This window comes from Triticum aestivum, chromosome 4D (genome assembly GCF_018294505.1).
Source record: "Triticum aestivum cultivar Chinese Spring chromosome 4D, IWGSC CS RefSeq v2.1, whole genome shotgun sequence".
Lineage (NCBI taxonomy): Eukaryota > Viridiplantae > Streptophyta > Magnoliopsida > Poales > Poaceae > Triticum > Triticum aestivum.
Window position 1 is genome coordinate 5,158,576 of NC_057805.1, and position 24,892 is coordinate 5,183,467.

Genomic DNA, 24,892 nt, shown 5'->3' on the forward strand with positions numbered 1-24,892 from the left:
ATATTTCCTTGAAATGCTCCGATTTCTTTTGCCTCACAAATTCTGGCCAATCATCTTTCAGTTTCTCATGTTGTCCATTGAAATCCGGAGTCTTGCCCTTGTTGACATAGTCACGGGTTAAATTTTTCTTGAAGTTCCGGAATGCTTCGCCCATCTTCTGAAGAGCGAACTCTTTAACTAGCCTCCTCCTCCCACGTCCACCCGGAACCTCGTCACCGAATTCATCGACTTTGTTGTATTCCGGAGGTAGAATGAAATGTTCCATAAGCTTTCTCCAGCAATCCTTTTTCATTCTCTTGTCGACAAAACTGAAACCAAGACGTGCCTTCTTTGGCTCCTTCCATTCCTGGATGGTGATCGGGACGTTGTCTCTAACAACGACTCCGCATTGGTTGATAAACTTTGAGGTGTGCTATAGGGGCTTGCCGGTTTCACTGACAAAATCAATGGCATATGTTTCTCCTGTTTTCATCGCCTTAGATTTGCCACGCTTTGTCGTACTCGATCCGGCCGAGGGCTAAAAAAAGAAAGAGAGTCGCGCGCGTTAATACATATGTATTCACATTTCAGTAAGTTTGTATCACGAGAGGCTCAATGTATATATATACCTCGCCGGAGGTGGTTGCTACTTGCAATTCGAGATCGTCGTTTGTTGATGGTTGACCTCCGTCGACAATGTCCGTTCCTTCACCTTCTTGATCGTCGACAATGTCTGTTCCACCGTCAAGGTTCAGAAAAGAAGAGACTACATCCTCTTCTTGCTCATATTCTGAGCCCGGCACATAAGGAATCTTGTTGTTTATGATGCCCATTAAATAACGTTCAGCCTCCGGATCCCTAAGCGGCTCGGCTCTATCGTCCGCCATATGTCATTCCTGCATGTAGTAAAAATTAATTCAATATAAAGGAATTAAAAAATAAGATTAAGGGGACATAGAGGAGGAGGAATTAAAAAATAAGATTATTGAGCACTAATTTGCATAGAAGTTTTTGTTTGAGCACTGCCAAGTATTTTGTTTTTCCTTTTCTTTTTCCTTTTCTTCTTCCTTTTCTTTTTCCTTTTCGTCTTCCTTTTCTTTTTTCCTTTTCTTCTTCCTTTTCTTCTTCCTTTTCTTCTTCCTTTTCTTATTTTGTTTTGCCTTTTCTTCTTCTTTTTCTTTTTCCTTTTCTTCTTCCTTTTCTTTTTCCTTTTCTTATTTTGTTTTTCCTTTTCTTCTTCCTTTTCTTTTTCCTTTTCTTCTTCCTTTTCTTTTTCCTTTTCTCATTTTGTTTTTCCTTTTCTTCTTCCTTTTCTTTTTTCCTTTTCTTCTTCCTTTTCTTTTTCCTTTTCTTATTTTCTTTTTCCTTTTCTTCTTCCTTTTCTTTTTCCTTTTCTTATTCCTTTTATTTTTCCTTTTCTTATTTTGTTTTTCCTTTTCTTCTTCCTTTTTTTTCCTTTTCTTCTTCCTTTTTTTTCCTTTTCTTCTTCCTTTTTTTTCCTTTTCTTCTTCCTTTTCTTTTTCCTTTTCTCATTTTGTTTTTCCTTTTCTTCTTCCTTTTCTTTTTCCTTTTCTTATTTTCTTTTTCCTTTTCTTCTTGACGTGGCCAGTCGGGGTCACGGCGAGGGGGAAAACGCCGGCGCGGCGCCGGCCTGGCAGCGGCGACGCCACGGCGGGGCAAAAGGGAGGGGCACGGCGGGCGCTGGAGCGCCGGAGGTGGCCGGGGGCGTGAGGCCGCGGACGACGGTGCGGACAACAGGCGAGGCTAGCGCGCGTGCTCACCGCGAGCATGAGCACCGGGCGGCGCGTGAACGTCAGCGGGGCGGCGGCGGCAGTGCAGGGCAAGGGCGGCGGCGGCGGCGCGCAGGGGCAGGGGCAGTGGTGGCGGCGGCGCGCAGGGCAGGGCAGGGGCGGCGGCGGCAGTGCAGGGCGTCGGAGCTCACTGGGGGCAGGGCGTCGGCGTCGGGGCAGGGCGTCGGCGTCGATCGGCGTCGGGGCAGTAGCCTGGCAGCGTCGGCGTCGATCGGCGTCGGGGCAGGGCGTCGGCGTCGAGAGGAGAATGGGAGGTGGGGGAAAATTTACTAAGTGCTGTATATATAGACAGAGCATTAGTCCCGGTTGGTCTCCCCAACCGGGACTAAAGGTTCTTTCGCGCCGCTTTCGTTCCCGCGCGGAAAGAGCCTTTAGTCGCGGTTCGTGTCACGAACCGCGACTAAAGGTCCTTTTTCATATAAAATAAAACTAATTCATTTTAAAATCTTAAAAATACAAATAATATATCAAAAAAATCAGAAAAATAAAACTAATTCATTTTAAAATCTTAAAAATACAAATAATATATCAAAAAAATCAGAAAAATAAAACTAATTCATTTTAAAATCTTAAAAGTACAAATAATATATAAAAAAATCAGAAAAATAAAACTAATTCATTTTAAAATCTTAAAAATACAATTATATATCAAAAATTCAGAAAAATAAAACTAATTCATTTTAAAATCTTAAAAATACAATTATATATCAAAAAATTCAGAAAAATAAAACTAATTCATTTTAAAATCTTAAAAATACAAATAATATATCAAAAAAATCAGAAAAATAAAACTAATTCATTTTAAAATCTTAAAAATACAAATAATATATCAAAAAATTCAGAAAATAAAACTAATTCATTTTAAAATCTTAAAAATACAAATAATATATCAAAAAATTCAGTTAATCGATCCCTTGAAGGTTTGACAAAAGGCTTGATACATCATTCAGTTCATCGACCAAATACAAATCATCCGGATTCGCCATCGTACGTTTTAATTCACATGATCCATTCAACAAAGTTTGGTACAATAAATTATTACACATCAATTCTTCCCTTGTGTCCCTGCTTGCTTACGATTGTGTCGTATCCATGGAGCATCCTCATCATTTAACTTAATGCTTGGGTCAGTGTTCACTTTGAAGGGCGGAATTTCACCAAACATATTATAATCTTCTGACATGTCTGTCTTGTCCTCCACTCCCACGATGTTTCTTTTCCCTGAAAGAACAATGTGGCGCTTTGGATCATCGCATGATGTACTGATCGTTTTCTTATCTTTCCGTTTCCTCGGTTTGCTACTCATGTCCTTCAAATGAAAAACCTGAGCGACATCTTTGGCAAGGACGAATGGTTCGTCAAGGTAACCAAGATTGTTGAAATCCACCATTGTCATTCCGTATTGCTCGTCCACCTTTACCCCACCTCCTGTTAGCTTGAACCATTTGCACCAGAACAAAGGGACCTTAAAGGAGGGTCCATAGTCAAGTTCCCATATCTCCTCTATGTAACCATAATATGTGACCTTTTGCCCATTCTCGGTTGCTGCATCAAAGCGGACACCACTGTTTTGGTTGGTGCTCTTTTTATCTTGGGCGATGGTGTAAAATGTATTCCCATTTATCTCGTACCCTTGGAAAATCGTTATAGTCGAAGATGGTTTCTTCGCCAACATGTACAGCTGATCTCCAACATCATTGTCATTCATTAAATGTTTTCGCAACCAACTGCCGAAAGTCTCCATGTGGGCCTTTCTAATCCAGGATTCAGGCTTCCCCGGGTTGTCCGAGCGTAAAATATTCTTGTGTTGCTCGAAGTACGGAGCCACCAAGCTGGAATTTTGCAGAACTGTGTGGTGTGCTTCAGTCATAGAATGACCGTCCATACATATCGTTGATTTCCTTCCGATCGTGCCTTTTCCACTTAGTCTCCCCTCGTGCCGCGATTGAGGAATACCAATCGGCTTAAGGTCAGGAACATAGTCAATACAGAACTCAATTACCTCCTCATTTCCATAGCCCTTGACGATGCTTCCTTCTGGCCTAGCACGGTTACGAACATATTTCTTTAATACTCCCATGAACCTCTCAAAGGGGAACATATTGTGTAGAAATACAGGACCGAGAATGGAAACTCTTCGACTAGGTGGAGCAGGAGGTGCGTCATAATATCGAAGAAGGATGGTGGGAACACCAACTCGAAACTGACAAGGCATTGGACCACATCGTTCTGTAACCGTGGTAGATCTTCTGGATTGATTACCTTCTGAGAGATTGCATTGAGGAATGCACATAGCTTCACAATGGCTACTCGAACATTTTCCGGTAGGAGCCCCCTCAAAGCAATCGGAAGCAATTGCGTCATAATCACGTGGCAGTCGTGAGACTTCAGGTTTTGGAACTTTTTGTCCGCCATGTTTATTATTCCCTTTATATTCGACGAGAAGCCAGACGGGACCTTCATACTGCTCAGGCATTCAAAAAAAATGACCTTCTCTTCTTTGGTAAGAGCGTAGCTGGCACGACCTTGAAACCATTCCGGATGCCGGTCATCTGGGTCTTTCAAAAGTTGCTGGTCCTGCCGTGCTTCCTTTGTATCATTTGTCTTCCCATACACGCCCAAGAAGCTTAGCAGGTTCACGCAAATATTCTTCGTAACATGCATCACGTCGATTGCAGAGCGGACATCTAGGACTTTCCAATATTCTAGCTCCCAAAATATAGATTTCTTCTTCCACATGGGTGCGTGCCCGTCAACTCCCCGCGGAACTGATTGTCCGCCAGGACCCTTTCCAAAGATGACTTTCAAATCCTTGACCATATCAAATATCTTAGCACCAGTACGTTCCGCAGGCTTCGGCCGGTGATCTGCCTTGCCGTTGAAATGCTTGCCTTTCTTTCTTACGTTATGATTTCGGGGAAGAAATCGACGATGACCCAGGTACACGTTCTTCTTACAATTACCCAAACGTACACTTTCAGTCTCATGTAAGCAGTGCGTGCATGCATTGTATCCCTTATTTGTCTGTCCCGAAAGGTTACTGAGAGCAGGCCAATCGTTGATGGTTACAAAAAGCAACGCTCGTAGGTCAAATTCCTCTCCTTTGTGCTCATCCCAGACACGTACACCAGGTCTGCCCCACAACTATAAAAGTTCATCAACTAATGGCCTTAGGTACACATCGATGTCATTCCCGGGTTGCTTTGGACCTTGGATGAGCACTGGCATCATAATAAACTTCCGCTTCATGCACAACCAAGGAGGAAGGTTGTAGATGCATAGAGTCACGGGCCAGGTGCTATGGCTGGAGCTCTGCTCGCCAAAAGGATTCATGCCATCAGTACTTAGACCAAATCTTATGTTCCTTGCGTCAGCTGCAAAATCTTTGAACACTCTGTCGATCTTTCTCCATTGCGTTCCATCAGCGGTGTGTCTCAACTCCCCGTCGGACTTACGGTCCTCTTTGTGCCATCGCAATGACTTGGCATGCTTTTTGTTCCTGAACAGACGTTTCAACCGTGGTATTATAGGAGCATACCACATCACCTTGGCGGGAACCCTGTTCCTGGGTTTCTCGCCCTCAACATCGTCACCAGGGTCATCGCCTCTGATCTTATAACGCAATGCAGTGCATACAGGGCATTCATTCAAATTCTTGTATTCACCGCGGTAGAGGATGCAGTCGTTAATGCATGCATGTATCTTCAGAACCTCTAAACCTAGAAGGCAGACAACCTTCTTTGCTTCGTACGTACTGGCGGGCAACTCGTTATTCTTCGGAAACATATTCTTCAACATTTTCAGCAAATTTTCAAATGATGAGTCAGCTACACCTTCCTGTGCCTTCCATTTTAGCAAATCCAGTGTGCAGCCCAGCTTTTTCAGACTATTATCGCATCCTGGGTACAACGACTTTTTGTGATCCTCTAACATGCGATCCAAATTCTCCCTCTCCTTGTCAGTTTCGCAGCGTCTTCGTGCATCAGCAATTGTCCGACCAAGCTCATCAGCGGGCTCATCATGTGCCTCTTCTTCACCTTCACCTAACCCTTCCCCACCTTCAGCATCATCCTCCATGAAAGTATCACCGAAATAATCATGATAGTTGTCATCGATATCATCCCCTTCTTCATCTTCTTCCATTCTAACCCCTCTTTCTCCATGCTTGGTCCAACAATTATAGCTTCGCATAAAACCGTGCCGAAGCAGGTGCATGTGAACGTCTCTTGAGGAGGAGTAACCCTTCTGATTCTTACAGACAGCACATGGACAGATAATAAAACCTCGCTGCTTGTTCGCATTTGCCACTACGAGGAAATCTTTCAAACCCGTAGTGAACTCGCCGGAGAGTCGGGGACCGTACATCCATTGCCGATTCATCTGCATTATTATTATATAAAGTATATAATTAACCATCATGCATTTGTTAAACTAACTAGCTAGAAATAATACAAATTAAACAATGAACTACACACATGCATATTTTATCAATGACACATGAAAGGTTCAAGTTGCTAACCGCGATCGCGGAGGAAAAATAAATGAGAAAGCTCAAGTGTGGCTCGGACACTTCATATCATGTTTGTTTCATGCTCTCGGGCATTTCATCGAACACCTTGTGTGCATAGGAGGAACCAAAAGCAAACCCACCACCCCCCTTCTGAATATTGTGAAGTGAGCTGAGTGAAGTGAAGTGAGCTGAGTCCTATATATAGGGATGGGCCTTTAGTCCCGGTTGGCCTGGCCAACCGCGACTAAAGGCCTTCGGGCCAGCCTGAGGACCTTTAGTCCCGGTTGGCCAGGCCAACTGGGACTAAAGCCCCTCCCGTCCGCCAGCTGTCGACCGAGCGCGCTGGGCCCAGATAGTTGGTCACGGGTCTCCTCCCGAACCGCGACTAAAGACCCCTTTGGTCGCGGTTCGATTATTTTAGGGACTAATGGGGGCATATGGAAGCCTCTTTTTCTACTAGTGTCGGGACCTTCATACTGAGCAGGCATTCAAAGAAGATTTCTTTCTCTTCTTTCGTAAGAGTGTAGCTGGCAGGACCTTCATACTGCTTCGGAGGCATGCCGTCTTTTTCGTGCGAACGTTGCAGGTCCTCCCGTGCCTCAGGTGTATCTTTTGTCTTCCCATACACGCCCAAGAAGCCTAGCAGGTTCACGCAAAGGTTCTTCGTCACGTGCATCACGTCGATTGAAGAGCGGACCTCTAGCTCTTTCCAGTAGGGTAGGTCCCAAAATATAGATTTCTTCTTCTACATGGGTGTGTGTCCCTCAGCGTCATTCGGAACAGCTAGTCCGCCGGGACCCTTTCCAAAGATTATGTGTAAATCATTGACCATAGCAAGTACGTGATCACTGGTACGCATGGCGGGCTTCTTCTGGTGATCTGCGTCGCCTTTGAAATGCTTGCCTTTCTTTCGACATTGATGGTTGGTCAGAAGAATCGACGATGGCCCGGGTACACATTCTTCCTGCATTTGTCCAGGTATATACTTTCCGTGTCATCTAAACAGTGCGTGCATGCGTGGTATCCCTTGTTCGTCTGTCCTGAAAGGTTACTGAGAGCGGGCCAATCGTTGATGGTTACAAACAGCAACGCGTGCAGGTTAAATTCCTCCTGTTTGTGCTCATCCCACGTACGTACATCGTTTCCATTCCACAGCTGTAAAAGTTCTTCAACTAATGGCCTTAGGTACACATCAATGTCGTTGCCAGGTTGCTTAGGGCCTTGGATGAGAACTGGCATCATAATGAACTTCCGCTTCATGCACATCCAAGGAGGAAGGTTATACATACATAGAGTCACGGGCCAGGTGTTGTGATTGCTGCTCTGCTCCCCGAAAGGATTAATGCCATCCGCGCTTAAACCAAACCATACGTTCCTTGGGTCACCTGCAAACTCAGCCCAGTACTTTCTCTCGATTTTTCTCCACTGCGACCCGTCAGCGGGTGCTCTCAACTTCCCTTCTTTCTTACGGTCCTCACTGTGCCATCGCAGCAACTTTGCATGCTCTTCGTTTCGGAACAGACGTTTCAACCGTGGTATTATAGGAGCATACCACATCACCTTCGCAGGAACCCTCTTCCTGGGGGGCTCGCCGTCAATATCACCAGGGTCATCTCGTCTGATCTTATACCGCAATGCACCGCATACCGGGCATGCGTTCAGATCCTTGTACGCACCGCGGTAGAGGATGCAGTCATTAGGGCATGCATGTATCTTCTGCACCTCCAATCCTAGAGGGCATACGACCTTCTTTGCTGCGTATGTACTGTCGGGCAATTCGTTATCCTTTGGAAGCTTCTTCTTCAATATTTTCAATAGCTTCTCAAATCCTTTGTCAGGCACGGCATTCTCTGCCTTCCACTGCAGCAATTCCAGTACAGTACCGAGCTTTGTGTTGCCATCTTTGCAATTGGGTTACAACCCTTTTTTTTATCCTCTAAGATGTGATCGAACTTCAGCTTCTCCTTTTGACTTTCGCATTGCGTCCTTGCATCGACAATGACCCGGCGGAGATCATCATCATCGGGCACTGGTTCCTCTTGATCTTCAGCAGCTTCCCCCGTTGCAGCATCATTGGGCACATCGTCTGGTTCCTCTTGATCTTCAGCAGCTTCCCCCGTTGCAGCATCACCGTATTCAAGGGGCACATAGTTGTCATCGTCCTCTTCTTCTTCGTCGTCTTCCATCATAACCCCTATTTCTCCATGCCTCGTCCAAACATTATAGTGTGGCATGAAACCCTTGTAAAGCAGGTGGGTGTGAAGGATTTTCCGGTCAGAGTAAGACTTCGTATTCCCACATGTAGGGCATGGACAACACATAAAACCATTCTGCTTGTTTGCCTCAGCCACTTCGAGAAAATTATGCACGCCCTTAATGTACTCGGAGATGTGTCTGTCACCGTACATCCATTGCCGGTTCATCTGCGTGCATTCCGCTAAACCTAGACAAATCTCGAGGAAAATGAAGCTTTGAGGTCAAGCTTTGAGAGGAGAAAGCTTAACTACTATGGCTCGGGCATTTCATCGCTAGAGCACCACACAAAGCCCTCCCCTCGCCGGCCAGAGAAAAACAGAGCACTGAAGTGCTCTGCTGGCGGGCGAGGGGTATATATAGGCACCTCATTGGTCCTGGTTCGTGGCATGAACCGGGACTAAAGGGCAGTCTATGGTCCCGGTTCAAGCCACCAACCGGGATCAATGGTGATGGGCCAGGAGCGAGGCCCATTGGTCCTGGTTCGTCCCATCAACCGGGACCAAAGGGGCCAGACGAACCGGGACCAATGCCCCCACGAGGCCCGGCAGGCCCCTAGCCTCACGAACCGGGACCAATGCTAACATTAGTCCCGGTTCGTGACTGAACCAGGACTAATGTGAATGTTGCCCTGTGACCACAGCCCTGTTTTCTACTAATGCGTGCGCGCGAGCGAGCGGTGGATCACCGAGCAGGTGCATATGCATCCGAGCGTGCATACGCATGGAGCGCAAAGGAAAAAATCAAAATAAAAAATAAAATGGGTTAGCGAGCGACCAAATTTTGGTAGTTTACGTAGAACTTTTGGTTAGTGCATGCAGATGTTGGATTTTCCCCGCTGCAGGGTGCACCTCGTTCGTTGTTTTCCTGCCAGCAGATAGAAAGACGTTTGTTCGTACGAGCTGGACCGGGCCGGGCCGCACATGCAGGTACGTACAAGCAAACCTTCCTTCTCCTCCGAAAATCCATCTCTGCACCCACGCTGATGAAAAAAATCAAAACAAATATTAAAAAAATTCAAAAAATTCCAATGCTCAGATGTCCAAATGACTTGAAAATTGAAGCGGACCTCACGCATCAAATTGTTTTCCGCACAGAATTTGTTTGGAAGTTTTTGAATTTTTTTGAGTTTTTTACATTTTTTTAACCAGGTGCAGATGAGTCTGGGAACCGAAACGCCCTACTCTTTCTCACCCTCCTTCTTTTTCTTCTTCATGTTCTTCTTTTGCTCACACTACTAGAACAACAGTCGGCAAACGGCGCAGACGCCAAGATTACCACACGGCAAAGAGAAGCCCATTTGCAACTGACGGCGCCGTCACTTTCTGTTATGTATACCAAGCGCTGTGGTGGCGCACTCGGTGAAAAACATGTCACAGAAACATTCAAACTGACATGTGGTCCCGCTGGACCCAGTTGTCAGTAAATTTTTCAAATTATTTGTTAATTTTTAAAAAATAATTATATGGTGCGCTATGTTTACAGAGTGCTGCCACATATCGCTCGGTATACGTCCGTTGATTGGAAGCTGACCTGTGGGCCCAGGAGCCCCACATGGCAGTTGAGCTTTTGCCGGGTGTTATGGTCCTCGGAAAAGAGTCGCACTACTGTATAGTAGTTAAAGTGCTCAGGTGATCACTTTTTCGAGAGGGGCCCTCGGAAAAGTGGCACTACAGTAGCTAAATTGCTCAGGCGACCCCTTTTCCGAGAGGTGCCCTCGGAAAAGAGTGTGTTTCTGAGTGTCGCTCTCGGAAATATGTCCCATTGCTTCTGTTGTGAAGTTGTTTCTTATATAATCCCCTGCAACTGAAAACAACAAGTGCATTTTTTGTCTATATATTCAGCGTAGAAAATGTTCACATAAGCATAACTCTTCACATAGGCCAATGTTTCACATAAGCAACACATCACACACATAGGCACAATTTAAAGTAGTTCACATAAGCATAGCTCTTCACATAGGCCAATGTTTCATACAGTACACATCACACACAAGTTAACTTATGAAACTTCACTACATGCAAAACACATGCACATCAAATAGAAGTTCAGATCTGCATACACCGCCTTGAGGAGGAGGAGGGGCATCATTTCCACCGCCGTGGCGGACGCGCAACCCCTTCGTTGGCGCGCTGATGACGAGGCCATTCGTGGCCCGTCTGTTGAGTGTATGGCGGTGTGTGTCCGCCGTGCGAGGCATAGGGCATGGGAGGCCATAGCAACCCTCGTGGCTGACGTCGGCGAGGCAGTGTGTGTAATTGTATAACCACCAAGTGGTCAAAATCATCTACGAGTGTTATTTATTAAAAATCTAGCTGCATGCCCAACTTAAAACTGTACATGGTTTGCATCTTGAATCATCAGATTTGTCGTCGGGGTAGCCTTAATCGGGAGGAGTCAGCTTGCCGGCCATCGATCGATCCTCCCAGTCCCTATTCAAGGCTTCAAGCTGGATGGATCACAAATCGTTGCTTCGTCTTGGATCGGTGTGTGCGTGGATATTTATGTAGCAGATTGGGGCGATGGATCCGAGCTGGATGAAATCTTATAGCAGTGGGACTCGGAGTCAAAGGGGATCAACCCAGGTACCGACCCGGGTACGGGTCGATGAAGACTTTGACGTGGCGCGAGCGAGCGAAAGATCACATACCAAGGGAGCCGCGAGGGCTCTGACGCAATAACTCAAAAGAAAAAAGTGTCACACAAAGTGACACTATCCTGACATTTTTACAATTAAAATTGTCATCTGAAAAAAAATAAAACCCCAAAAAGCTAAAACTTGCCATCAAACAGAAAATTATCATGCTTCGCAACTGAAATTGTCATCCCCTGGTAACTAAAGTTGCCATAAAAATGTCAGAGCGAAATTGTTTCGTGCCACAAGTGTGGCATTTATCAGGATCCCGCAATAAACGTTTCCTTCCATCGAAGCACACATGCACGCAGCGCAAAGGAAAAATAAAAAATAGTATGTGAGCGACTGAGCGATCAATTTTTCTTACAAACGCTCATACATACGCACATATACTTAGTGACAAAGGCATGCAAAAGATTGAGATGTGGCGGAGCTGATAAAACACAAGAATGGTAGAGCACTAGAGTATACTACCTCTGTACCAAAATATGAAACGTTTTGGTAGTTCAATTTAAACTACAAAAACGTCTTATATTTTGGTACGGAGGGAGTACTTAATAGGCTACCCCTACAAAAGAAACTTAGTAGTCGGCAGCATCAATATTTCTTTTCAACTCGAATTGCAATTTCTATTCAAAAACATTTCATTATGTATTTCTTCTACGGCGACATTTCCATCCATACTCGCCCTCATAGCCTTGCCGTTCCTCGCTGCGTTGTGCCACCACGTTTCACTATGTTCGTCATGGCACCGCCCTCCCCTAATAATGGCAATAATAGCCAACGGAGGCCTATGAGTCTCCACACTGAATCGAGGCGCGTCGATCGGCAAAGATGGGTGTTTTTTCTGACTCTCGCTTCCCAATTCTCCTTACTGGTTATCCTCGTCGTCGCCGCGTCGGCTAATGAGGGACACGATTGCGATGGAGATTGGGTGGTGCCGGCGGTGGGGTGTGAGGGACGGAAGAGGGTGGATTGGATAGTGGGGTGGGGTGGATGGGAGAGAAGGATGGAGTGGGCGGCAGAGTGGGTGGGACGATAGAGTGGGACTCAGTTAGGTTTTCCACATACTATTATACTACCGACTGCGTCAAGATTCACACTGAGAGACTACGTGGGCTTTAGAGTTGTTAATGAACCAACCCATTAAGTGACATCAAGTCAAATAGTTTTTGCAAAACAAAAAACATTTTTGAAAATTGGGAACCATTTTTGAATTTCCTGATTTTTGTTTGGCAAACATGCATATTTTTTGAAGAAAAAACTATTTTTTAAAATGGAAACAATTTTAGAAACTCCCGAGTTTTTTCAGAAAAAGGGAACAATTCTTGAAAATCCATACACCTTTCTAAAAATAAAAAAACACAAAGTTCCTGCATAAATTTTGAAAACATGAACATTTTCTGAAAATGTAATGCCTCACATTTTTTGAAAAAACATGAGAACATTACATTTTGGGGGAAAACAACTATTTTGGTAATTCCAAACATTTTTAAAATTTCAGCATTTTTTAACAAAATCTTTTTTTAAACGTTAAGAATAAATCCGAAGATAAGAAAGAAAAATAGAACCCCCCGCCCCCATAGAAAAACAGAAAAACAGAAAGAAAAACAGAAAACCGGACCGAAACCCTTTAGAAGGTTCCCAAATCCGGTAAAAACTGGATATGAACGTTTTTGGATAGTTCCTAAAATCAGATTCACGTAGCTGCAAAATAAGCCAATCCAAATGTCGCTCGCTCAGTCGAACGGTTGTGTGAAGCCTTGCCAATTTAACCCATAATAATGCATCAAAATAGGGATTACTAATTTTTCTAGGCAGGTTTATTTAAGCACAAAAACATGAATAGAGCATGAACACTTTTTAAAAGATTCTTCATCATGTTTTTTCTTTTCTTAAGAGGTTGCATTGTGCTTATGTTTCTGTGTTGTTTTACTGCTCGATCGAAGTTCCGTCCGCAACGCTTAATATTGATGGAAGGCTTACTTCAACATTCATCTTTGCTTCAACGCGCACACAACATTACAACATTAGTCTTCAATTCATGTTGGCATCCGCACCAAAAACCACTAAGGACGGTACATGGCAACATGCATGCATGTGTTGATCCCCTTTAATTTCACTCCGACCTGGGCTGGGCTGGGCTGGGCAGCGCCGTATGTCGGCTGGCACCTGTAGGCTGCTTTTACTCCGACTCCCACTGCAATTCGGTTTCATCTCGAATCGATCTCCCCACCCAACTCGGATCGATCGCGCCCCATAAATCCATCCACACACACCCGCCGACACGAAGCAACGATCTTGTGATCCATATATCCAGCTTGAACAAGGCAATCGATTGACGGCCACCTTGAAGACCGGGAGGATCCGATGGCCGATTACGGCTACCCCGACGGCGGCGGCGAAGAGGAGCCACCGGCTCCTCCCGCCTACGGCTACCCCGACGACGACGGCGGCGGCGAGCGGCCGCCCTTCGTCCTCATCGATCCAGTCGCCTACTTCGCCGACCGCAAGAACTCCACCACCGCCGTCATCGATATGGAGGCCGGGGCCCCCAATCTCAGGGGCCGACTCCAGGTCACCTTCTGCGCCGTCGCCCCGCCGCTCGTTTCCTACTTCTGCGTCCACGCCTCCCACATGGACCACACCGAGTTCCCCGTCGAGCCCCGCATCCTGGCCACTGAGACCGACGGCGGCCTCGTCCTCCTATGCGTCGCCACCGCCGACCCCGACCATCCGATCCAGCAGTTGAGTCCCGAAAATTGCCAATACTTCGTCTACGACGCCCTCGCCCGCAAACTTCACCAACTCCCGCAACCCGGCTTCCAACACCGACTCAGCGAGCTCTCGCTCGCCATCATGCGCAAGCCCAACAAAAGCTCCAAAAACACCAGCAAGCACGTCAGCCTACGCCCCCAAGAGGCCGAGGCCGAGGCCGACTTCGTCGTTGCCGCACAATCCTACATTTTCTGGGGTAAAGAATCTCCTCACCTCTGCATCTATGATTCTGCTGTCAAGACCTGGAGCAACAAGCCGGTGGTGATGGGTTCATCATATCCAGAACACCACATCCCAAGCAAGACACTCACCATGGGAGGAAGCAATGGCACCGTGGCTTGGGTGGATCTCTGGCGCAACATCGTCTTCTGTGACGTTCTCGCCGAACGCCCCAAGCTTAGCTACCTGAATCTGCCGTCCGAACCCGGCGAGGAGGATATCAATCCAAGGTCTGTTCGCGACATTGCGGTCTTTGGCAACACCATCAAGTATGTTGCTATGCTTTTTCACCCCGTCGACACAAGCTCCTCTAAGGTACCCTCCCTTCGTTGGGTGGCCACAGCATAGAGCATCACGAAGGCCCGTCGCCATCGGTCCTGGCCAAAGAAATGGCACATGGAACGCGAGCTCGATTCCACCCATATAAAGGTTGATGCGGCTGGTACCGTCGCTACCTTCCCTACCTTGTCGTCTCTTTGCGTTGGCCTCCCCACACTCAGCCTGCAGAATGATGCCATTGTTTACTTCCTCGCCAAGATTGACTTCAGCCCAAGGCAACACACAGCTTGGGTGCTTGCTGTTGACATGAAGAACGAGACTGCTGAGCAAGTGGTGGAGTTCCCTGCTGAGAGGACTTATTATGTAGCCAAGGGCTACGACGCAAGTAGGTTCTCTGCATATCTCCAACCCGCGCCAGGTAACTCACTGTAACCCCTGCCTTGCTGTCTGTTACTTCCAACGATACATGCTAAACTACCAGATTCATGCATGTTCTTCTTGGTGGAGTGGGTGACGGCAGCATCATTTCACACACATTGACAGTGTGGGGTTTAGGGTGGATAAATCCACCGAAATAAGATACCATAGGTCATAATACTATCCATTAAGTCAAATGCCAGCAAATTCTTTTAGGGGGAGGGGGTTGCTAACTGTGAATTTCTCACCACAGCCATTCACACTTATCTTGTGACATGTAGTAATTCATTTATAGGGCAAGCGTTGCACATGCCTATCAAGTTTGGGCTTTTTCAGTAGTCTTTCAGCATGGAGAGTTTTATGGAATAATTAATGCTTGTGTTAGCGCTGGTTGTTTGTGGACCATTTCTTCTTTCCCAAACTATTACTGAAGACATGTGGAATTTGACATGCCAGGTACACAGCAAATGCCTAACGACCAGGGGTGCCGTTGATGAAATGCCCTAGCAAGAAGCATGCTAAAGATGTCGAAGATCCTAAAGAAGACGCCGCCATGATGATTGTTTCTTCATGATGTTGCATGGATAGAAGCTGTATGACCTGCCATTGGTGCCGGGTATCAGTGGAGGGGGTAGTGGATTATCATGTCTGCTGGTCTGCCCCTCCCTTTGCCTGTCTTTTATTTATTTTAGGATTATTATGGCCCTCTAGACCCTGTTCTGGAGTTCCTTTCTTCATTGTCTCACCGCCTATTCTACCTGGCTTGTCTATTATACAAGCTGTATTATTAAAAATCTGTATGAACTATATGGTATGTCAGTTGTAGTGCCCCCTTCTGTTTTCTGTTCCCCACGGTTGTCTTCCGTTAACATCATAACCTGCTGTTACCATCATACCTGTGGAGAGTTGGGTGAGTATTGTTTCTGACATGTGCTGTCAGTGACGCAACATCTCCATTTGGGTGGGTGGGGAATTTATTAACATTTTGAGCTATGTAGCAAGTGTTTATTGTCATGTCAGATTTATTTGTTTGTGCTTGCAACCTGTCATTTTTCTGTCAGAATTGGTTAGCTGCTTTCTTATTTTCTTGGCGTGTGCTAGGAGTCATCCTCTGTTTGTTCGTGCTTGCAATTGCAATGTTGTCTATAATATCCTTGTTTTTTATTTTATTTTTAAAAGAAAGAGAAGCTAAACAGACATGTTTGCAATTGATACTTACTGGTAACTCTTATTTGTTTCTCCTGGAACCTGGAAGGACCCTCTTTTTTCCCCTCAGAAAAAAGAAGTAAAATGACATTCTTTTTTACTTTAATGACCATGCCACGGAGGGAGTACCTTTAATGACCATGCCACTTGAACTGCACAATTTCTCCATACAATGTTTTCTCCTTCCTAACATAAGAATTTTTCCGTATGGCATGTAACAGTCGAATAGCATGACTAATAGGAATTATCTCTACTATTAAAGGAGGATCGAATGTCGTGATGGTTCGACCTCCTCCGTCCCACCTACGACGACCATATTCCCCCTCGCACGATCTCTCACGTGGAAAATAAAATCGCCAAAAACCCACGTTTCAAGACAAAGAAAAGCTAGGGGAAAAAAGCCATCGACCGAAAAACTCTCGCGTCGCGCGAGGGCCACGATCGCACCACATGAAAAAAAGGCAGCTCAGCCCACGTACGAGATTCATCCCCACGCACGTCCCACACCCCTATCTCCCCCAACCCCCTCTCGATCCCATCTCTCTCCCGATTTTTTTTCCAACGCCGGCCTCCTCTTTCATCTCCCATTGCGGAGACTCCCCATGGCGACCATAGGAAAGGGTAGGTAGATCCATCTCGCCCACTTCTTCCTGCCGTCGTCATCGTCCTCCACTCGACCATGCTAGCTTCCGCTATTTGGATGCCTCCCCTACGAGGAATACTCATCGCAGGTGGCGGCGGCCGTTGGCAAGGGCTCATTTGGAAGAGCAGGTGGCGTACAAGGTCGCGTCGAGGTCCAACGACCGGAGTATCAGCTCCGTAGAGGACGCCGTCCCAGGTGCGTCGATTTCAATCTTCTCCTCCATTGCTGTTGTCTTCGTTACCCGTGCGTGTAGCAGGTGTGCTCTCACACTCAAGAATTTTCAGTACGCGATGGGTTCTTTCTAATTCAGATCGTCTTGCTTGCCTTGTCGTGATATCTTCTTGGCCATGGTAAGACAACATGGTTCGTTCGCCCTCATGACTTTTGTTATGACATTAATGTTGTTCAAAAAGCAGTTTTAGTGAAGATCGAATGGTTTTTAGATTAAGTAGAAAATACATGAGTACTCTTCTGTAGTGTATTGTTGTTCAGTGGGTTTGATTGCCGCGGCAGGATAATTAAAGCCAAGGTAAAGACTATACATTCACAATTCCTATAGTTATAAACAAGAAAGAAAAGATATAGGCAAGTACTATTGTTTTAGATGCCGGTAAAATGGACTAGAATTTCATGAGCTGTTTAGTCAGCATGCTACCGCTCATCAGTGGCGGAGGACCAAAAATTTTCGAGGTAGGGCAGCCGAGACTACAGCACGTGAGACTTCCTCGCTGCTAGCCTCTAGCACCAAGGAGTGCATCTGCACCGTCCACTTTGGCCTCCGACACCAGCTGCTAGCTTCTAGCCCGCTGGGGTTCGCGCGTGGCATGCGCCTGGGCTCGTGGTTTGTGTTCTGTTGCTCCTGTTCGTACCTTCGTGATGACTGGTTCGGTACGTCGTGTGTGTGTCGTATGTGCAGCCATCAGGCAAGGGCATGACCCAAATAAGGAGCCTTCTCACAAGTCACGACCCAACATCAAAGAGAACTCTTCCTTTCAGTGACTTATTGCACCTGTCATCCTTCGATCGAGCGTGTTTGCCCGAAATAAAGGTTGGGCGGACACCCTGCCTCGCCCTACCGAGAGCTCCGCCGGTGCTACCACTAATATCCTTGTACTGTAGTAGCTTCAGTATTTCTCCCACTTTTTCTGCTACATGTGTAAATGTAGTTACAATTGAGAAAGCGAGAAATATTTGTTTTGTGAAAAAAATTGACATATCTTTGTTATCTGGATATCAAAATTATTGCTGAATGCATCTTCATGTGAGAAAATGTGAACGGCCACAGCAGAAACATAAACTTTGTCATATAAAGTTGGAAGTGTTTAACTGCTCAAACTTTCTACTTTGCAAACAAATAAAGTGATGCGAGGTATTCATATGTCCGCGTTTGATGAGAATTTACATTGAGTTCAGCATTAAATTAATATTTAATTGTCGCCTTTGTGATTGCTACTGTTTCGTGGTTTCAGAAACATGTCTACTGTGGACTGTTTCATAGCTTATCTTTTCCAACCAGTTAAAATTGTCTCATTAATTCTTGTCACCTTCACAAAAACTAATTATCCTTTGCCTGGCTTGCCCCTAATTTTACAAATCCTGTCAGAATTCTAAATCTTATTTCATATGTAGGACTCGAAGAATTCCAAGAAAGATCATTGCTTCAAGGTTGGCAGCGGCCACAACATAATTGACATCAAAACTAGATCTTGGTCCTACATATCCGGTCTTGCTCGGTGATATTTCTTTTTTCCATTCTGTTATATACCTACGTATATGATTGGTTTGCTACATGAGGTAGTGACGAAATCAACAATACTAGCTACTAGCCAACAATATGTGTTTACGACTCTCATCACAGAGTGATTAATCATAGTAAACTATGTGCCAGCTTATGTGAGTCCAATCGATCTATCTTTTACTGGCATTACCCATTGTGTAGATTAGGATTACCACACCAACCTTCATAGACTCCTAAAACTATCCTAGGATTATCAGTTTCTCAAACAATTGAAGTTGCAGCCTATGTGAAATCTTTATTTCCTGATATGGTAGCAGTAACTAATTTTCTTTATTTTATTAATCACAGTCTAAAGGCTCAGAAGCAGTTGATCATTACCTGTCACAGTATACAAAACACATATCTAATATTGGGGAAAATGTATGTATTTTCTCGAGCAGCTATGTGGATATAGGTCTTGCTGAAAATTTGTAACTAAGCTTGTAATCTTAACAATTGTTGTCAAACAGTCAGCTGATATGTTCATATGTGAATCATCCACCCAATTAGCTATAATGCTTTCCAAGGCCAGTACCATACCAACATTGGATCCAAAAGAGCATGTGGTAACATCAAATGGTATCACCTTTCACATGACATTTTTTTTCATTCGAGTACGATTATCTGTCGATCTAGATTGGTTAAGTATGTGCTTGGTAGATTGGTCATTATTGAAACTACATAACATTGTTTGTGCCTTTGCATTGCCCTTACTCTTGGAATGGCCTGACTTGATGATACTATTCTACTACTTTGCTTGTATTGTTGTCTTGTGTGCTCGTATTCTATAACATGGTCTTAAGAAGAGGAAGAGATTATGTTGCAAGAAAAGACAATTTTCTTAATATGTAAAACCACATACAAAGCCGGAAATTGTTTCAAGAACTTCCCTACATTTGTAAGATGCTTCCAATAGTCACTGTTGATGATATAACCGCAAACTGCTACGGAATATGGTATCATACTGAGGTTGGATGATATTTAATTGACCACTTTTTCCTTCTATACTGTTGATGATCTCTTAATGCACAATATCAGAATTTTATTTTTCGCCATCTTCACCTATTTCCTATTGTTTCTATTCAATGTACGTTAATGCAAATTAATTCGAAGTAAATTATTCTTTGTAGCCAAATTGGACACATACATACGGTATGAAAATTTACGCAGAAGACAAGGACCCATCACTCCAGAGTCTAGGAAAGTTGGGTAAATGTAATCTTTTTATGGTACGTGATTTGATCTGGATCAAGTCTTACAGTATTAAACGTGCAATTTTGATTCAGTTTTAGAACTCTTTTGTGTTTGAAAATAATTAAACAGGAACTGAAAATAAGCATCAGTTTGCTTAGGCACTTAATAGTATTATTTTGGTAGCAAGGTATTCATTTCCATCTTTATATATTCTGTTGTCATGTTTTTTTTCCTATTTCTGCTGAACTGGACACATACATACATAAACACCAGTTCCGCAGAAGAGAAGGGACACTTTACTCTAGAAAAGCTGGGTAAATGTAATCTGGTAGATAATCTAATCTCGTGCAAGTCTTGCAGGATTAAATGTAGAATTTTGCGTCGGTTTAGATTTTCTATGTGTCCAATAGAATTAAAACATGAACTAAATAGAAAATATTGTGCTTCCCTATAGTTTTGTGTAGTAATGCAGTATGATTCTGCACGTGTTGGACTGTCCTATGCTGCCAATGGAGTCCTGTCGATGTTGTTCTTTACTTGGTGCACTTATAAATTGTTCTCCGAGCCTTACTAATTGAACAGTCTTGATTATCCACATAAGAGCTCTCACCGCCACCGTCCTTGGCCAGCTCCGCGGAGCCCCCGTTGGCGTCCCTCTAGACGCCGCCGCCGCCCTCCGTGCCGGACCCGGCGGCCCCGACAGCGGCAGCGGCAGCCTCCTCCTCCTAGACATGGCCGTCGTTCGCGTCGGGAGACGCCGAGGGAGAGGAGGTCACCGAATTTGGGGAAGGCGCCGAGGTGTGAGATCGCTGGCGGCGGTGGGTGAGGATGGGAATCACGGGTGGGAGGAGAAGGGGAATGGGAGAGAGGGGGAGAGTGAGGGAGAGAGGAGGGATTCGGCCGAGGATATGGGGACTTCACCTACCTCGTACTTAGTAGTAGCGAGGGGTATAAAACCGCGCTACTACTATCAACTTAGTAGTAGCGCGGGTTTACACCCCTCGCTACTACTATGGCATGTCCCGGGGGGCACGGTAGAGACCGCTTAGTAGTAGCGAGGGTTAAAAACCCGTGCTACTACTATCAAGTTAGTAGTTGCGAGGTGTAAAAACACGCGCTACTAGTAAGTAGCAGTAGCGAGGGGTATAAAACCTCGCTACTAGTAAGCGTCTTCCTATAAGCTTTTCCCTAGTAGTGTAATGTGAAGCTCATTAGTCCCGGTTTATAATTGAACCGGCACTAATGTGACCATTAGTGCCGGTTCCAACGGCTAGGCGGGCGGCGCTCCTTAGTACCGGTTCGTGACGAACCTTTAGTACCGGTTCGTGCCACAAACCGGTACTAAAGAGGTGGTGGCAGGCTGTTGTCAGGCTGGGGCCCCACCAGCACCTTTAGTACCGGTTCATGCCATGAACCGGGAATAGAGATGCACCTTTAGTACCGGTTGGTTAGACGAATCGGTACTAAAGTTCATCCTATATAAACCCCTTCGTCGTGCCCGAGCGCTCTGTTCTTTCCCTTTCCTCTCCTCTGTTTTCTTCCTCTTCCTCTCGAGCTCACACTCCATTTTTGCCTAATTTTGTGAAGATTTGAAGGCACCCCATCCATCTAAGTGATCACAAAGGTTAGCAAGTTTGTCCTTTCATCTCTCATTGCTAGATTAGCTCTTGCAATGCTCTACAAGTATAGTGATTTGTGGGTTTTATTTTGGGAGGAATTATGTGTGGTAGTATTTGATTTATATGCAATTTGAGATCAAAATAACTCTTAGTTTGCATATGTAGGTGTGGTTTACTTAGTGCCTTCCCGTCTTCGTCCTAACCATCGTCGATCGCCCGTACCATCCCGTCACCGGCACAACCTTGTGGTGAGCCTCTTGTTCTTATCTTTTTTATATAAAAAAAATCATGTTTGTGCGATTTAGATATATAGTTACTTGTATAATTATCTTACTCGTACGTTGTTTGTTATACATAGTGCCATGGTTTTGATATCCGTCCCCATCGTCCCTTGTTCGGGTTATGATTCGGATGTGGTATATTCTCTTTTATAACTATTTATTGCATTTCGTGTTTACTACAAATTATGCCCATCAAGTTGACATAGATATTTTTATCTAGGAGGTATGTGAACCGGAAATTCCAACCGACCCTATTGTCAAGAGGTTAAATTTAGTTGAAAATGAAAAGGAGTATTTGAAAGAAAAATTGAAAAGAATTGAGGAGGAGAAGATGGAATTGGAGTTGCATGTTGCCGATGTCGTCGATGATCACAAGATCAAGATGGAGAAAATGCGCTTGAAGATTAGAAATATTAGAAAATATGCCATCGATATTGAGGCTTGGTATCATTATGCTGTTGGATCAATTGTTACCTTAGTTGCGATCTTGATCGCATTTGTTGTTGCATTTAAATGCTTTAGTTAGAGAGTTATTTGTATGTTGTTTTATGAGAATAAGTGTTGTATGAATTTTATGTATGAACTTGTATTAATTTGGTCTATTCGGTGTTGTGTAATGAAGATGAGCCGGCAATGGATGTACGATGACCGATGCTCTCCCCAGTTCGTTAATGACGTGCATACTTTTCTGCTTGCGGCTGAGGCAAACAAGCGGGCGGATGGTTTTATGTCTTGTTCATGTGCTGGCTGTAAGAATGATTGGAATTACTCTAAGTCAAAAACCATTCACTGGCACCTGTTTGAGTCCGGTTTCATGCCCCACTATAACGTTTGGACCAAGCACGGAGAAAGAGGGGTTATGATGGAGGACAATGAAGAAGAAGAGGACGATGACAACTATCCTGGCCATGGGTTCCCTGAATACGATGGTACAACAATGGGGGAAGAAGCTGAGCCGGCAATGCGGAAAGAAGCTGAAGAAGAGGCATCAGATGAGCCCGCTGATGATCTAGGTCAGGCCATTGCCGATGCAAAGAGCAACTGCGCAAGTGAAAAGGAGAAGAAGAAGTTGCAGCACATGTTAGAGGATCACAAAAAATTGTTGTACCCGAATTGCGAAGCTGACAAGAAAAAGCTGGGCACCACACTGGAATTGCTACAATGGAAGGCAGAGAGTGGTGTATCTGACAAGGGATTGGGAAATTGTGGGGTAACGGAAGACTCGCAGTACGGAATGACAACAGTGGATCTCAACAATCTTGCATACGCAGACGAACCATTCGTCCTAGCCAATGATGTGGCACAGGTTTTCTATGTGAAGGACATGTCTACCAAGCCGAGGAAAAGAAAAGATAAGGAAGCGAATACATCATACGATGAGCCAAAGCGCCACATAGTTCTTTCAGGGAAAAGAAACATCGTGGGAGTGGATGACAAGACAGACATGTCAGAAGATTATGAAAAAGTTTCATGAAATTGCTCCCTTCACAGTGAATATTGACCCGAGCATCCAGTTAAATGATGAAGATTGTCCATGGTTACGGCGCAAAGGGACACATGCAAAGAAAAAGTTTCACACCCAAAGATCCCACTATGGGATGTGACCGGCTTCACTGTCATCACTTTCTTCTCTAATGAGTTTCCGGACATATATATCTGAAAAGTCCCACTTTGGACAAACCGTAGGGAATCTTTGTAATAGTTAGGGTGCTTATGTGTTTTGACATTTGAAACATGTACTTTTGTGCTTCGGACAAACGTGTACCTTTCTGACTTCATTTGCTATTTTTCAGCTCATTTACTGTTTTTTTGAGCTAAATGACCCTGAAATTAAAAAGCACTACAAAATGAACTCTGAAAAGGTTGAAAGTTGGCATGGTATCACCATTTCACCCACATAACATGTGCAAAAAAGTTGAGAGGGTTACGGCAAAAATTGGATGCACTTCGTGTACAAAATGGACAATCTCTTTCGAAGTATCAGGGTTTCGGACGAAAACTCATCTGTTATAAAGGCATTTCATTTTTTTAAACTTATTACAACTCCAGACTTTTTGTACGTTCAGTATGCACCATTCAAAGCCACGCCATCAACTTTCAACCCTTTCTGACATTATTTACTATTTTTCATGCATTTACTGATTTTTTGAGCTAAATGACTCAGAAATTGAAAAGCACTACAAATGAACTCTCAAAAGGTTGAAAGTTAGCATGGTATCATCATTTCACCCATATAGCATGTGCACAAATGTTGAGAGGGTTACGACAAAAAACTGGATGCACTTCGTGTACAAAATGAACAATCTCTTTCGAAGTATCAGGGGTTCGGACGAAAACTCATCTGTTACAAAGGCATTTCATTGCTATGTCGGTTGTAGTACCCACGTTCTGTTTTCTGTTGCCCGCGGTTGTCGTCTGTTAAGATCATAATCTGTGGAAAGTTGGGTGAGTATTACGGACCTCTAGACCCTGTTCTGGGGTTCCTTTCTTCATTGTCTAGAGACCCTGTTCTAGACATGTCGGTGACGCAAAATTTCCATCTGGGTGGGTGCGGAATTTATCAAAATTTTGAGCTATGTAGGAAGTGTTTATTGTGATATCAGATTTGTTTGTTTGTGATTGCAACCTGTCATTTTTCTGTCGACGTACTTGCCGAACTCCCCGCGCTCAGCTACCTGAAGCTGCCGTGCGGACCCGCTGTGAGGGATGGCAATCCAAGGTCGCTTCGCGACATTGCGGTCTGTGGTGACACCATCAAGTATGTTGAGATGCTGCCTCACCCCGACAGAAGCTCCTCTAAGACCCTCTCACGTCGTTGGGTGGTCGCAACATGGAGCATCAAGAAGGCCCGTCGGTCCTGGTGCAAGGATTGGCGCATGGTTTGCAAGCTCGATTCCACCTAAAGGTTGATGCAACTAGTACCGTGGCTTCCTTCCCAACCTTGTCGTCCCTCCACGTTGGCCTGCCCACACTCAGCCTGCAGAATGATGCCATTGTTTACTTCCTCGCCAAGATTGACTTCCGCATGATGGAACACACGGCTTGGGTGCTTGCTGTTGACATGAAGAACGCGACTGCTGAGCAAGTGGTGGAGTTCCCCGCTGAGAGGACTTTTAGTTTAGCCCAGGGCTATGACGCAAGTAGGATCTCCGCATATCTCCAATCTGCTCCAGGTAACTGACTGTAACCCCTGCCTTGCTGCTGTTGCTTCCAACTATACATGCTAAGCTACCAGATTAATCCATGGTTCTTCTTGGTGGAGTGGGTGATGGCAGCGTCATTTCACACACA

General features: G+C 44.9%; 1 protein-coding gene and 1 long non-coding RNA gene across 2 annotated transcripts; both read left to right on the forward strand.

Moving 5' to 3' along the window:
* Positions 1 to 13,424: 13,424 nt before the first annotated feature.
* Positions 13,425 to 15,706, forward strand: LOC123099332 (uncharacterized). The gene is made up of 2 exons (XM_044521509.1): positions 13,425 to 14,882; positions 15,338 to 15,706. The coding sequence occupies exon 1, from the start codon at positions 13,559 to 13,561 to the stop codon at positions 14,531 to 14,533; it is 975 nt and encodes a 324-aa protein (XP_044377444.1). The 5' UTR covers positions 13,425 to 13,558; the 3' UTR covers positions 14,534 to 14,882; positions 15,338 to 15,706.
* A 1,079-nt stretch (positions 15,707 to 16,785) lies between these two features.
* On the forward strand, positions 16,786 to 19,717 carry LOC123099333 (uncharacterized). Its single transcript, XR_006448144.1, has 5 exons — positions 16,786 to 16,925; positions 18,360 to 18,463; positions 18,817 to 18,888; positions 18,978 to 19,086; positions 19,638 to 19,717. It is a non-coding gene; the product is annotated as an uncharacterized lncRNA (long non-coding RNA).
* The last annotated feature ends 5,175 nt before the right edge of the window (positions 19,718 to 24,892 follow it).